At 56.4% G+C, this 14,172-nt stretch overlaps 3 protein-coding genes across 8 annotated transcripts; 1 reads left to right on the top strand and 2 right to left on the bottom strand.

Annotated features, from left to right (window-relative positions):
• The first annotated feature begins 977 nt into the window (after window positions 1–977).
• DPM3 (dolichyl-phosphate mannosyltransferase subunit 3, regulatory) lies at window positions 978–1,613 on the top strand. 2 transcript variants are annotated; one of them, XM_059933001.1, is made up of 2 exons: window positions 978–1,082; window positions 1,259–1,613. In XM_059933001.1, the coding sequence occupies exon 2, from the start codon at window positions 1,264–1,266 to the stop codon at window positions 1,540–1,542; it is 279 nt and encodes a 92-aa protein (XP_059788984.1). In that variant the 5' UTR covers window positions 978–1,082; window positions 1,259–1,263; the 3' UTR covers window positions 1,543–1,613. The 2 variants fall into 2 exon arrangements, with proteins under 2 accessions (XP_059788984.1, XP_059788993.1); XM_059933010.1 differs by lacking the exon at window positions 978–1,082 and adding an exon at window positions 1,099–1,148.
• A 440-nt stretch (window positions 1,614–2,053) lies between these two features.
• SLC50A1 (solute carrier family 50 member 1) lies at window positions 2,054–4,917 on the bottom strand. Of its 4 annotated transcripts, none has more exons than XM_059932975.1 (6): window positions 4,749–4,917; window positions 3,916–3,993; window positions 3,651–3,774; window positions 2,903–3,064; window positions 2,524–2,643; window positions 2,054–2,442 (listed from the first exon to the last, which is right to left on the bottom strand). In XM_059932975.1, the coding sequence occupies exons 2-6, from the start codon at window positions 3,975–3,977 to the stop codon at window positions 2,341–2,343; spliced, it is 570 nt and encodes a 189-aa protein (XP_059788958.1). In that variant the 5' UTR covers window positions 3,978–3,993; window positions 4,749–4,917; the 3' UTR covers window positions 2,054–2,340. The 4 variants fall into 4 exon arrangements, with proteins under 4 accessions (XP_059788958.1, XP_059788949.1, XP_059788947.1 ...); XM_059932966.1 differs by lacking the exon at window positions 4,749–4,917 and adding an exon at window positions 4,592–4,731; XM_059932964.1 differs by lacking the exon at window positions 4,749–4,917 and adding an exon at window positions 4,302–4,452.
• A 543-nt stretch (window positions 4,918–5,460) lies between these two features.
• Window positions 5,461–12,153, bottom strand: EFNA1 (ephrin A1). 2 transcript variants are annotated; one of them, XM_059932940.1, is made up of 5 exons: window positions 11,467–12,145; window positions 7,852–8,147; window positions 6,762–6,827; window positions 6,550–6,600; window positions 5,461–6,374 (listed from the first exon to the last, which is right to left on the bottom strand). In XM_059932940.1, the coding sequence occupies exons 1-5, from the start codon at window positions 11,556–11,558 to the stop codon at window positions 6,262–6,264; spliced, it is 618 nt and encodes a 205-aa protein (XP_059788923.1). In that variant the 5' UTR covers window positions 11,559–12,145; the 3' UTR covers window positions 5,461–6,261. The 2 variants fall into 2 exon arrangements, with proteins under 2 accessions (XP_059788923.1, XP_059788933.1); XM_059932950.1 differs by lacking the exon at window positions 6,550–6,600 and having other exon boundaries at window positions 11,467–12,153.
• Window positions 12,154–14,172: the final 2,019 nt, after the last annotated feature.

Raw genomic sequence — 14,172 nt, 5'->3', positions numbered from 1 at the left:
TTAACTCCTTCACTTACATCTGTGCTTACCTTGAACCTGTCAAAATACTGCTTCATTTAAATACCACCTGAACTCAACCCTTTCCCATGTATCCTGTAATTCCTGTAATGACTTGGCTTTTTCCTTTGTTTGATGAGCGGCTCCACAGTTCCTCTGGTGTGTGCTCTCTCTTGCAGCAGCAAGTGAATAAACCTAACTATCCAACTACAGTTATGTTCTTAGTGGCCTTTATCAGACAGGCTTTTATAATTCTCCTTCCTTTCTTTTATAACTCTTTGTTTTCCCTGAAGTTGATAATTGCCTGATCTTTCCTTTCACTCGGTTTTCTATATACCTATTATGAATTCATCCCCCAAATTGTGAAAGACATATACACCTTCTCTTAATACCTTAAACACATCAGGTGATTCCTCTGTCCCCACAGTTTTTTTCCCTTAAAGACACCCTCCTGAAGCACTTCTTCTTCTGGCTCCAAGTCTTACTGGTTGCTCCTCTGAGTTTCTCTTTTAAAATATGACAACCTCTGTTCTAACACCTATCTCAGGGCACCTATCTCAGGGCACCTGTTAGTTGTCAATGCATCTGCTTTCCTGACTCCTGCTTTCCTCCTTCCACCCCAGAAGGGTCCGTGTCTTGACATCTCTATTTCTCCAAAGTCTGTCGTGACGCTCAAGAAACGTTCCACTGAATGAATGAATAAAAGAATAAATAAGTGAATAAATGAATGAATGAATGAGTGGAATTTTTGTGCAGGAGAAGTGAGTTTAAGAGGAACGATATTACATTCCCATCTTGTCGCAAGGCTTAAGGGTGTCCTCAGGCTGTCTACAAGCCCCACGCCAGCTTGGAGCGGGGTCTCGAGGGAGGGAAGCAGCACCGAAAGCCCTCTGGGCCCAGGTCGCGGCTGCCGGCGCGAAGCCGTCTGAGCACAGCCTAGGTCAAGACCGCGGCCACGAGCCTGCCAGGCGCCTCTCGAGGACTACAACTCCCAGAAGGCCGCGCGGCGGCGGAGCACGAGCCGTGGAGGATTCCGGACGCTGACGTCGGAGCCGTGCGGCGCAGGGAAGACGCTGGCCGTGGAGGTAAGTGTAGAGGGAGGGCTGAGGGCTGAGAGCGGAGGGCGGGAGCGACGGAGGAGCGGCCCTGAGGTTAGGTGGTACGCAGTGGGGGTGAGGTAGAAGGACAGGGAATGGGTTTCAAATGAAGAGCGGGTAGCGGGGGTGTCAGGGACCTCGAGCTCTGCTTCCTCTTCCCACAGTGACCATGACGAAATTAGCGCAGTGGCTGTGGGGGCTGGCGCTCCTGGGCTCCACCTGGGCTGCTTTGACCATGGGAGCCCTGGGCCTGGAGCTGCCCTCGTCTTGCCGGGAGGTCCTGTGGTCACTGCCCGCCTACTTGCTGGTGTCCGCCGGCTGCTATGCACTGGGTACTGTGGGCTATCGCGTGGCCACTTTTCACGATTGCGAGGACGCCGCCCGCGAGCTGCAGAGCCAGATCCAGGAGGCCCGAGCCGACTTGGCCCGCAGGGGGATGCGCTTCTGACACCCTAACCTCATTCCCGCACGGACAGCCTGCTCTCCCCTCCCCCATTAAAGCGCCAGTTTATTTTCTAACTTTGGTTTGAGTATGGAGTATGGATGATGGGAATTGGGGATTCTGTGTACCAGCTGTTGAGAAGTGAGAGGTAGAAAAGCCACATTCCTGAGGCTCTCTCAGCCTTTATCTTTGCATTCTGCTGGTACTTCCTCCTATTTGCTCCGAGGGAGGCAAAGACGCCCTTCTCAAAATCTCTCAGAATGGAAAAATCATTTCCCTTTCCTGGTCTTTTTAGCCCTGTTAGGAAGGACTTCTTGAAGCCTATTCTTCTTCATAACATCCAAGCTCTGTTCTTTTTAAGGCCTTCCTACGTCTTTACAACTTCTTGGTTCTTTCAGATACCTTTTCTGAGCCAACCCTACCAGCCCAAGAGTAACTGTGGATCAGACAGTTCCCCTCTACCCTTCACCAAACCAGGCAGGTTGACTATCCCTGAACAGAGAACGAGCCTTGATGGGCAAGGGGTAGGGAACAGTTTATTTTAAGGCACATTCTAAAGATTTCACCCCGACCTCCAAAATTAAAAAATAAAATGTTGAAAAAAAATAAAAGTGATTCATCTCCCAGGTTCCATCCAGTCTTCTAAGTAAAGCCCTTTCTTTAGTCCCTGGATTCTCAAAGCAGTTCTTTTCCTTTACCACAACGCACTTCACCAGTGGAGGTGACCAGCAGGAAGAGCTGAAACGAGGAGGTTTCTTTGGTAGTAGGTTGGCATTAAGGTGCCCAGTGGTCAGGTGAACTCCCTCAGGTTTGTAGAAGCTGATAGTTCCTGTCTTGCTCCTGGGGGTACTTCCAGAAAAGCCAGAAGCGAATGAAGCTGGTGAGGATTCCTGGAAGGTTGGGCACCTGAAATCACAAGGGCTGCTATGAGGAGAGGAGCTGATTTTCCACCTCGTACACCTGTCACCCTGCCCCTGTTCTGCTTACCACAATGTAGGGATCTTTTAGTCGAAACCCATAGAACGTCCAGGAGGCAGAGGTGAGGAGGGTGGCAATGGTGAGTGAAAAGGAGAGACGTTGGGTCGATTTAGTACGAATGACCTTGGCCTGTGGGAAAGGATGAAAGACACTCTTAGCAAGGCACATAGTAAATCTCCCACCTTGCCTAAGAATTTCTTCAGAAAAAAAGGTCAAACATCCTCCCTGATCTTCTGTTACCCAAACTTTCCCTCCTGCCCCCCACTCACCCAACTCTACTGCCCCGTCTCCTTCCAGGATTTAGGTCTTTCCTTCCTCTGGAGTATAAGCTACAGTCTCTGGCTATGGGAGACTTATCTCCCTTTCCTCCCTGGACACCCCCACTCACCAAGTCAGCTAGTGGTGAGAGGTACATACTGATGGTGAAGACACTGCAGAAGAGGCCCAGCTGCTGAAGCCGGGTCTCAGTGTCGGGCACCAGGAGCCAAAAGTAGCCAAAACCCAGGACAAGGACCCCCAGCAGGGTTGCAGTCTGAAGGAGCACAGCATGCTGCAGAGGAGAGAGTAGCCTTACTTCTGGATGTACCAGGAGCCCTCTCTGACTCTGCTGCTGGAATTAATTCATCCTGCCCTCTCCCATGCTCCAGTTGGGGAGCCAACCTTTGCCCAAGCCTCCAGTATTGCACTTGTCACATCCTCTTTCCCACCAGTGACTTAAGCACATGTGTGATCCACCCACAACCCTGGAGGTTTCTAGGAGAGGGAAAGGTATCTTTTTTTGGTGACCTTGCTAAGCAGAGTAGGAGCTTAATGCTTGTATGAATGGGGAAGCAGAGCGGATCATCTCTCTCAGCCACTGGCACTGACTTAGAAGGAACTATGGAGACAAAATCCCTTTCCACGCAGTTTGTTGGGCAGCAAGGCACCATCAGGCTAGGCAGAGCTACCAGCATTGCCAGAATGGGGGACAATATGTGAGTCTCAGAAGGCTGGCTTCATGGCGGAAGGAGGACTGCAAGGCTGGAGGGGTCTTCCAGGAAAAGTTGGCAGTGCCAGCCTGTTATAGTCTTCTAGGAAACAATGTTTGCCCTGCCAACAAGGCAGGGCAGGGCATGCAGCAGAGGAAGGGGCTCTACCTTCCGATGGCAGTAGTGCAGATACACCAAGATATACAGGGTCTGAAGCACAGCACCCACGGCGTTGACGACGATTAGCGTCCAGTTTCCCTTCAGGGCCCCATAACTGAGCCAGCTCAGGTTGCTGCAGGGTGGAGGGGAGGGACATTCGCCCGCGGGGTTGAGTGTGAGCGGGGGGACCCGAGGGGCCTCGTCCATATTCCTCCTCACACCTCCCCAACCTCCCTCAGACAGCCTTTCCCGCCGCAGGCATCGCCCCTCTCACTTGACATCCGTGGTGAGAAAGGGCAGGAACTGGACACTGTCCACACTCCGGGTCATCCGCATGTGCTTGAGGTCCGAGCTGTAACGGGGACCCGAAGGCAGGGGGGAGAGGTGGAAAGGGAGAACCAGGCTGCTGGGGCGTTGAAATACCCGATGCCTGTCATCCTTTCTGGACAACTGCAGACCCCCGGCCCTACCCTCAGCACCCTGGCCTTCTCCCTCAGGTAAACTGACCAGCCTTGCCCTTGTACCCCGGCCCTCTCGACCCGATTCCACTTTGACCCTAGGTTCCAGATGCAGCCTGGGGCTGCGGCCACGTCTCTGTCCCCTCTCTCTCCTTTCCTGACTTCCTGGTCCTGCCCCAGCCCAGCCCGCCCGCGCTCTCACAGGCCGGTGGAGAACATGCCGAGGGTGAAGAGCACGCAAGCTCCGGAAAGAAGCGAGTCGGCCAATCCGCCCGCCTCCATCCCTCCCCGAGTCGGATCCCGAGCTCGGCGCCTGGGGCCAGCTAGCAGGATCCGGAGCCCGCGACGCCGGAGCCCCGCCCCTTTGCGCCCCCGGCTCCGCCCCTGCGCGCTCGGCCGTCCCCCCGGAAACTGAACCGGAACCCGGCCCACCCTTAGAACGTCAAGCCGGAGCTCAGGTCCCGCCCCTCCGAGGGCCTGTCCCGACCCTACCCGCCCGCTGTCGGCTCGCAGGGTTGCCTGTCTTCCTGTTGCTCTCGGTTTTCTGGCCGGTCTCCTTCCTAAGGCTCCGCGGATTTGTCCCCGGCATCAGCCGCTCCGCACTCTCTGCTTACTCCTTGGATCACCCAGACCCCCAGCCTCAACTCACTTTCCCACAGGCCGCGAGCCTACGTGGTAGAACTCAAAAGCTTGCTACGCGGACTTCAACACGCTTTCACGGAGGGCCGCAGCTCAGAACTTCAGTTGCCCAGGGTTTGGGAGATTTTTCGCTGTTTGCTGAAGCCTCTTTCCGGCCTCTTCCCTAAGTAACAGGGACTGCCAGGAATCACCAAGTCTTTGTGAGATGCCCTCCCCCTTCAGGCACATTGCCGGCTTTCCCTGACTTGGCCAATCCACTGGACAAACGTATATCACCGACCCCCCTAGTCCAACCAACTTGCTGCCGGGAACTTTCCCTCCCAGCCTCCCACACATCTCTGCTGGTGGGGCTGTGGGGCGAGCCGCATGCCTCAGCTGGCAGGCATTCTGAGCGGCTGCCCTGACTCACCCAAGAGCCTGAGTACCTCAACAGTACGCCAAAGCCCAGCGCTGAGAGGGTGCGAGTGGGGCGGAGGTTGGACAGGAGGAACTTCCAGAGTGGGGTGCAGCCTAGAACCCGAGAGACTGCTGTGGGGAGCACTCCTGTCCTGGACAACCCTCAGAGGAGGAAACACCCCACCCTTGTGGGCTGGTGAGGGGCATGTATTCTTTTCGGAGAGAGGGGAAAAAACTCAAACCCAATTGCTACTGATATACCACAGAGCCTAGCAGCAGCAGGGACTCAATGGTCATAAATTAGGATGGAAGGGCAGAAAAGCATGTCCAAAAAAACAAACACATTGCTTTATTTTGAGACAAAGAACATTGTATAAAAAAACTCCAGTTGTAGAAATCAGCAGACACACATCTAGTTCATATACAGATTCTGTACTCGTGGGCCCTGCCCTTTAGGCTACAGTCAGTCTAGGCACAGACTCTGTGCACATGGGCACTGCCCTTACAGCTACACTCTTAAGAACAGGTTGGCACAGCCCCCCTGCTGGCGCAGCTCCGTGGAGTGATGCCCCAGGGTGGGAGAGGATGTAGTGCCTGGCTACAGTCCTCTCCGTGGCACCTCCACAGAGGAAAGTCTTGGGGGAGATGCTGGGTCAGCCCAAGCATGCTGCCTCTCCTGTCCCTGGCTCCCAAGCAGGAAACTTGTCTCTTGCTTTTCCTTCAGAGCCATCCTGGCTCTCTCTGGGAGGGACATCTTCGCCAAGCTCAGTGTCCATCCATGTAAGCCCAAGCCCCTTTCAGCTCGGCTCCCACAGTGCCCTTCTTAAGAGGCCATGTCCGCACAGCTCGTTTCTTTGGCTTAAGGGCAGGAATGGAGGGGAAAGGACTGTCTCCACTTCTTTGTCCATCCCTCTGAGGTGGAGGCGAGGATGGCACCGTCAGGCTTGCTGACCTCCTTTGGGTTGAAAGCTTTAATACTGACCCGTTTTGAGGCTGCTGGGTGGCAGCTTGTGCATGTGGTAGGAGTGGTTCCCAGGACTAGAGCTTTGGGAGGGGCCCCAGGCAGGTGAGGGAGGCCCGCCCTACCCCCTCAGTTCCAGTTCTTACAGTGCGTGCGGCATACACCTTCATGGGGTTTGCAGCAGCAGGAATGGCAGGAGCAGCACAGCCCAGGCGAGTGGGAAGAGGCGGGGGGCGGCACTGTGACCAATGCTATGTAGAACCTGCACCTCTGGGTCATCTGCAAGGTGAGAGGGCAGAGGCCCCCAAGGTGAGCGGTCCCCGCTATTGGCACTGGCCCTCAGCCCAGCGAGGCTTCCCCTGCCCCTGCCTGGCAAAAGAGCCACCTCCTGTACCCAACCTCTTCAAGCAGACCCCCTGTTGTGCCCCAGGCCCAATTTGCTCCAGCCACCTACCTGCTGGAAGTCTCTTCTCCTGTGCATTGGCATGGGCCTGAGGACTGTGAGCTGAAAGGGTGGTCTTAGGTCAGGTACTTGGTACACCAAGGAGGCAGAGGGGTGGGAATGCTGGGTGGGCTGGGCAGTGGGACTTCCCAACCATCCCACATCACTAGACCAGGCCCAGGATAGGGATGCAGCAAGGAGACCCACAAGGCTGTGACACTCACTGATTTTGCCACTGACGGTCACCTTCAACCTCAAGCACTGGTCTTCCTGGTGGTGGATGGGTTTGGCTACAAAATAAGTCCAGAGAGTGATAAGGAAGGAAACTTTTTTGGAAGAAAATAAAAGCGTAAATGCCTCTGACCCTGCTTTCTCGGTCCTTACTCATTTTAATCCCTCTCTTCCCTCTAATCTTTGATTCTCACCTTCCTTAGTTTTTGCCCACTTTCTGCCCCAAGTTCAGTCCAAGCTCCCATTCTTGGGAATAACCCCTGACTTTGGAGGTGGTGGTAAAAAGAACATAGACACTGTCCCCTCCCTACAGCCCATCCTCCATTCCTCCCAGCCTGAAGTTGGGGGCAACCTGCACAATATGCTCCCCTTACCCAGCCACTTTGTCCTCGCCCTGCCTAAGCCCCACTGACAGGGTGAGGCCTGGATTCATTCTATACAAAGCTGATCTCACAACTTGTAAAATCCACCAGTGGCTCTCCACTGCCCTCAGGATAAAGTCCAAACTCCTTAGCACTTCTTAGGCCCCCATGCTCTGCCCTGTCTACTTCTCCAAGCTCCTATCTCCCCACTTCCAAGTGTCCCTCCTGCTCCAGTCAGTCTGAACCATATGAAGTTCCCTGAAGATGTCATGCTCCCTTTGCACATGTCCCCTTGTTTGGCCAGCTCCTCTGTCTGTCCTAAACTCTTGGGTCATCTTCCCCAGGAAGCCTTCTCTGAGGTGCCCCCCAACCCCAGACTAGCAGGTACTCAAGTCATTTCCGCAGGGCCCCTGAGCTCATATCTACCATATCACCCTGTTCTAATGGTCTGTTAATCTATGTATGTCCCTTTCCAGGTTCCTGGAGGACAGAGACTCTGTAATGTTTTATTTATCTCTGCGCCTACAGTGCCAAGCAGAGTGCCCAGGACACAGTAGAAGCTCACTCCACATTTGTAATGGGAATGAACAAAAACAGACTTCAGGATTGGAAGGGGCCGTCTGCTGCTTGCCTTCCCACTAAGCATGTACCGAAGCATGTACATCATGCCAGGTGCGTCCCCCAGTGTGTGCACCTGTGTGCATGCCTCCCGGGCACTCACAGATGTAGTAGTAGCTGTGTCCCTCTTTGAACTCCTTGCCCAGGGTAAAGGGTGTGAAGCGCTGGAACTTCTCAGACAGCTTCTCTGGGCCATGCCTGGCACTGGGCTGGTTGCACTGCCAGCGGACCTGGTCCTTGGATTGGGGTTGGCACAGTTGGTACTGCTCATGCTCCACCAGGTACAGTGTGTACCGCTCCATGGCAGTGTCTGCCACAGAGTCATCCTCATAATGAGGACAGATGATGTCCAGGTAGTCATTTAACTGCACGTGTACTGTGTAGTCCTCACTCCGAAACCTGGGCATGCGCAGAGGTAGAGAAAGCAGGTGGTCACTCGGAAGCCAGGCCAGAGCCTTGAGCTTCCAAATGTTTACATGACCCCTCACATTTCATACTGGACCACCGCCCCCACCAAAGATTTTAAAAAAATCTTAACTTCCAGTATTTAATTTACTGATCTTGATCTCTTAAATATCTTTCCACCATCTCCAAACATTCCCACCACCGTCTGCCACTAATCCTCTAACTAGCATCCACTTAGTATCTTTCAGGTACCAAGGCACTTCCCATAACCTCCCTGATATTTACCCAAGGATGGGCTTCTAAATATTTCCTCTGCTCACTCTTCTACCTATAAATATTTCCCCAACTCTATTCTACCACTTGCTCCTTTAACTGCTATTAGACCTCAATCTGAGACCCTACTGGCCCATTCTATAATCAAGATCCACATCACCCTTTTTCTTTCCCATGCTAGTACTCGGCATCCAACAATCTGTCTTCACTTCTCTTACTCCTCTCATTTTTCCCCTTGACCCACTGAGTATATCTCACATTGTTCAACTTCACTTTTCCCCCAACACCCAGGACATCCATGCCCACAGATAATGTCCAGTCCTTTTGAGTTAAATTGCTTTAATCAATTCGTCCAGTCCCCTCAAATCTCCCCTTCTAGCTACTCAAATCTATGCTCAGCTCTCCTTGTCCACTTCTCTCAAAGCACCCCAAAACCTCTCTGTCCCTTTATCTTCAAAAGCCATACTTTCACCTCTCATGAAATGAGCTCCAGAAATGCTGGAGTTCTCAGATCTGAGAAGGCCTCTCCTCTCCTTCTTCCCAAGGTGGAGCCAGCTCCCCTCCCCCAGCCCATTCCCCCCAGGCTCCAAAGGCTCCAGCCCGACTGCCCACTGACCCCTCCCCCCCAGCTCTAGACACCTGGCTCCAGTCTAGGTGGGGCCCTAGTAGGGGAAAAAGTGCCTCCCCACCTCCCTCTCCAAGCCGGTCAGCTTCTCTGAATTCCCCCAAGCACTGCCAGCTAGAGACTCAGCAGAGTTGGCTGCCAACTTGCTTCAAACCAAAGCCAGGGGCATGGGTGGTGGGGAGAGGGGCAGGGGTTAGGCCAAGAGGCCTCTGAGGTGGGCACCCACTGCCCAGTCAGCATGACCCTTAAGAGGCCTGGCTTTGCAGGAGCATGCCAGTGCTCCAGCTGGGCTTACCAAGGCCCCTCCCCCACCCTGGGGAAAAGAGAGAGAGAGAGAGAGAGAGAGAGAGAGAGAGAGAGGGAGGGAGGGAGGGAGAGAGGGAGAGAGAGAGAGGGAGGGAGGAGGAGCAGAGAGAGGCTTTTAAAATTCCTCTCTGGAGAGATAAACATAGAAGCCATTTCAGAACAGGTATTTCAGCTCTGGGTCTGGCGTCTTTCCTCCATTCCCGTGACGGGCACTGACTCATTCTTCATCTACCTCTGCCACCCACCCCGGCATTCATGAGAACCTGTGAAAATTTCCCTTGTCAAATGTGGACAGCCCCCAGGACCCCAGGATGGCCCAGTGCCCACTTGCTCTGGGCACTGTCCTCCAGGCAAAGGGAGCTGACAGGTCTGGATGGGTGGGGTACCTGCCCCTCTAGCACCAAGGAGGCCAGGGTGCAGCTCACAGTGGCACTGCCCTTCTTCCCATGCTGCCCCCTGCCTGGGGCCTGGAGATCCCAGGGCTGATGCCCACTGCCCTGAGTCACCCATGCCAGCCTCATACCCACCCAGCTCATTACCACCTAGTCTTTGCCCTCAAGCTGGGCCTGGCTTGGCTGCTTGTGGCGTCCACTCTGGGCTGGCTTTCTGTTTAGTCCTGGGTATGGTAGAGTGTGTGTGTGTGTGTGTGTGTGTGTCCAGATGGACAGGGCAGAAGCTGTGCTTGGTGGGTGCGCCCATCACCCCCCTCCTGGGGGTACAATCTGCTCCACTTAGCACTCCCTTGACTCTTGCTCTCCATCTGGGAAAGGGGGGCAGCGGCGTCAGGGAAGGGGGGGAGGGGGGGCAAGGAAGAGGCTCCTTCCTGAAAGAGAGGAAACCTGGGAGCTTGGGAACGGAAAAGGCCAGGGTCCCCCCCTCCCTACTCATGGCTTCCTGTCCCCTCCTCCTCCTTCAGCCAACACCTGGCACGGGCATAAACAGGGACTTTGCTCTCTCCCTCTAGGACAAGATTGGGTCAAAGAAGCAAAGAACAGACAGCAAGGAGTGAGGTGGGGGAGGGCTGTCAGGCGGCCAGTGGGCAAGAAGGCATTGCCCTCTGGGGTTGGCAGCTGGCTGTTCCCTCCCTGCCCAACTCGCCACAGACGACAGACCCCCTACCAGGCAATGCTGCCACAGGGTCAAGAGGAAACTGGCACAGTCTATTTCTCAAAGGGAGTGGAGGGTAGGCCTGCTAGGGCTGCGGGTGGCTGGGCTGAGTGAAGTGTTTTTCCCCCCGACCCCAAGGTGTCCAGCCCTCCTCTCCTTACTCCACCTTACCCCCCTCTCCCGTTTTCCTGCAAATATTGTTCCCATAACTTCAGAAAACTCAAGAACAAAGAACAAAGGGTCCGATGGAGCTTCTCCCTCCCTGTACCATTTGCCTCACAGCCCTAAACCTGCCCCGGAGAAATTAACTCCTTCCTGCCCAGAGCCCTTTGTAACCCTTTTAACCCCTTCCTGTCCTCTGGAACATTTCCCACGACCTCGCTCTCCCCTTCTCTTCAGTTTTACTACCTGAACCTCAGATACCCTCAAGCCTACCCACACACAGCATGTGCCTCATTCATGCCACCTCAAAAGACTCTTGAGGGGGGAGGGCTTTCCAGGGTGACCTTAAATACAGAATGAACACTTAATGCTGGCAGCCCAGGTCCCTCCTGAAGGGTCCTTCCAGGATTACAATAAGCATTCTGCTTACTCCGGATGTCAAGACCTGTCAGTGTGGGCATATGCCCAAGTAACACACAAGGAGAGGCACAGAGGCTTTCTCAGTGGAAGGGCCTAGAACAAGAGCCTTGGCGGCCAGAGAGAGTGGCCCCTGCTAACGGCAGGAACTGTTCAACGCGGGTCCCTCACTTCGGAGTAACAGGGGTGCCAGAGGGAAGGAAAAGAGGGGCAGAGACAGTGCCTGTGCAAGCAGACGCGGGCAGGCTCCTGCCCTGGGGTGGGGTACTCCCAGCTATGGGGGAGAAGAAAGTCTATGGGATCCCTCCCGCCTCCGGTCACCTCCCCGAGACTCAGGTTAGGGGCTAGCCGGGACAGTTAACCTGGAGGGGGGAGCAGTGCCAAGCGGGCGCCCAGGCTGTCGGCCGGAGACTCGGGGCTTACTTGGGGTTTGAACTGTTCCAGAAGACGGTGTGGCGGTCAGCAGCGGCCAGACTGCAGCACAGACCCAAGAGAGGGGCCCAGAGGAACTCCATAGCGCGGGGCCGGGCCAGGCCGGGCGGGGACGAGGGGCTCCTCCGGGTCTGGGTTCCCGCAGGCTTTCTCCGCGGCGCACTCAGCACAGCGCTCACAGCTCTGGGCCCTCCGCCTCGCGACTCCGCCTTTTGGGCCGGCGCCGCCCGACACCCCGCCCCGCCCCCGCCCCGCCAGGCGCTCGGCTGCCCTGGGCCTGGGGGCCGGGGAGGTGGAGGAGGGGAGGGCAGGGGAGGAGGGGAGGAGGGGAGGGGAGGGGAGGGGAGGGCAGGGGGGGAGGGGAGGGGAGGAGAGGGGAGCAAAGCGCGCACCTCCGCCCGACAAATCTGCTCAGCGCTGTGTGTTTGCTCACTCGTGGATCCGCGTGCAGCTTTGTGGGCCTGTGCGGGGTGGTGGGTCTGTGTCCCCCGCGCAGTCTCGTGCGGGAGAAGGGAACGAACTCCACGTGCGGGTCTGCTAACCAGCGGGTGCGGGACCCGGCTGGCGGGCGCCCTGCGCCGATCTTGAAGGGTGCGAGGTTGTTGATAGGTCCCGCACCTTTCCCGAGCCTTGCACACCCAGGCTCGGGCGCCCGCGTTTCCACACTCTCCTCCTACCCACCCCCTTCCTGGACTCTGCGCTCGGCTGCTCCTCCCCACACACGCTGCTGTTTGTTTTTGTTGGGTTTGTCAATGTTGTCTTTGTTCGGGAGATTGTGTCATCGCCTAGATGCCGGGAATAAAGTGCAACCCTGTGTGTGATCAAGTGTGTAACGTGTGCGGCCGGGGCTTAGGGCGCCTCTGTCCGTCAGTGCCTGTGAGAGGGAGGAACACTCGGGATTCTGGGCCCGCGAGGGGGTTCGCTCTTGTTTCTAGGGCTCCAAAGGGCACTAATGACCTGTGTGTGAGTGTGTGCTAACACGTGTGTACCGTGCGAACAGGCTTTGAATATGGACTGTGAGAATCTGGGCCTGAAGGGTGACAAACTGTAACCACAGATGTGCATCTGGCATGTGTAAATACGTGTGATGGCGCGCAAGTGTGAAAGCATTTGTGAGTAGTATCACAGCCGCGTGTGGGGAGGCGTGTGAAACTTTGACGTACGTATGCTAATGTTTGTGAACAGCGTGTGAAGAGGAGGGGAAACATGCACAGGCGAGCAACGTCTGGGGGCTGGGGGCTGAAGGCGGGGAGGGGGTTTTTGTGCAGCGTCCCAGACTGGGAGACTGGGTCTGGCCCAGTTTGGGCTGGGTCTCCCAGTCAGTCAGGCCCCAGTATCCAGCTCGCTACCCCGCACCCCGAGCAGTGTAAACAAACCCGCTGGAATTCGCCTCTCGGGGCTCCTCTCCCCGCCGGGATCTGCACCGTCTGGGGCAGGGGTTGGCGGGTGGGTGTCTGCCTCCCAGATCTCGGGGCGGAGAGGGCGGGCAGGTGTTTGATCAGGTTCGTGTGTGTGTGTGTGTGTGTGTGTGTGTGTGTGTATCTGGAGCTGGAAGTCCTAATGCTGTATGACTGCGTGCGTTTGGTGATTCATGTGTGTAATTGTGTGGCTGTTTGCATGCCCGTCCGGAGTTGATTTTGCGAGTCTGTGCACACCCCTGGCCAGCCCTTCCAAGAGGCTGAGCAACGCGGGAAGCCGCAGACCCGGGGCCCCCTAGAGGCTCGAGCCCAGCTTCCCCGGTTCCCAGGCTGTTTCATCCTCCTCTTTTACGGCCAGGCCTGGCCGCAGCCCCTGTAATTACGCGGGGCCGGAACGCAGCGGCTAGTCCGGCGCTGGCCCCGCCGGGGAGGAGCCTGGGGCGGGGGAGGGCCCAGGCTGGCCCTACCCCGTGGGGGGCGCAAGTTGCTAGAGGCTCGACTCAGCCAGATTCCGCCGCGCGTAGGATAAATATTTACCCCGCGCGAACTAGGGGCTTGGCTCGGTAACCCCGCGGCCGGGTCCCGGCCAGGCGTTGCGCACGGCCCCTACCACCACCCCCTCGCGCGCACCTGCCCCCAGGCGACGTGCCCGGCCCCGCGTTTACCCGAGGTGCAGCCCGCCCCTCCCGCCGGGGCCGAAGTCTACCCGCCGAACCAGCCCCAGGGCGGCGCCTCACGCGCGTTTTGCTCACCTGGGAGGGCACCTGGGTGTCGGCCACCCACGTGTCCCAGGCGAGATTACCCCATCCCTCTGCTCGTGTCCCATAGAATCGAAGTCCCACGAGGGCAGGCAGTTTTGCTGGTTCACTGCTGTATTGCCAGCGCCTGGCACAGCACCTAGCACGCGTAGTAGGTGGTCAAGAAATCTTTGTTGAGTGAGTGAAATCACTGTTCAGTGTTACTTCTGCGGTACGTACTGCTCTGAAAAGAAACCAGAAGGGTTAGAGAAGGAAGGGGTGATGGTAGTTCTTCAGAGAGGGTGGCCCAGGATTGCCCCCTGGAGGAGACAGTTTGGGGCACGTTCCCCCGTTTCTCTGACCGCCGGGATTTCTGGGCGGGAACGTGTGGGCTCCCCTGGGCTGCGCCGCTCGGGCCGGGCAGGTTCGGGCTCGCTCGGCCCAGCCCGGCGGGGCCATGTCCGTTCCCGCCCTGCCTGCGTGTAGGGCTGGAGCAAGCCGGGTGGAGAAGAGGTGGGGGGAAATTCTGGGCACTAACGGGA

This window comes from Balaenoptera ricei, chromosome 1 (genome assembly GCF_028023285.1).
Source record: "Balaenoptera ricei isolate mBalRic1 chromosome 1, mBalRic1.hap2, whole genome shotgun sequence".
Lineage (NCBI taxonomy): Eukaryota > Metazoa > Chordata > Mammalia > Artiodactyla > Balaenopteridae > Balaenoptera > Balaenoptera ricei.
Note: the sequence above shows the minus strand (reverse complement) of the source record. Positions and strands in the feature narration are given on the sequence as shown.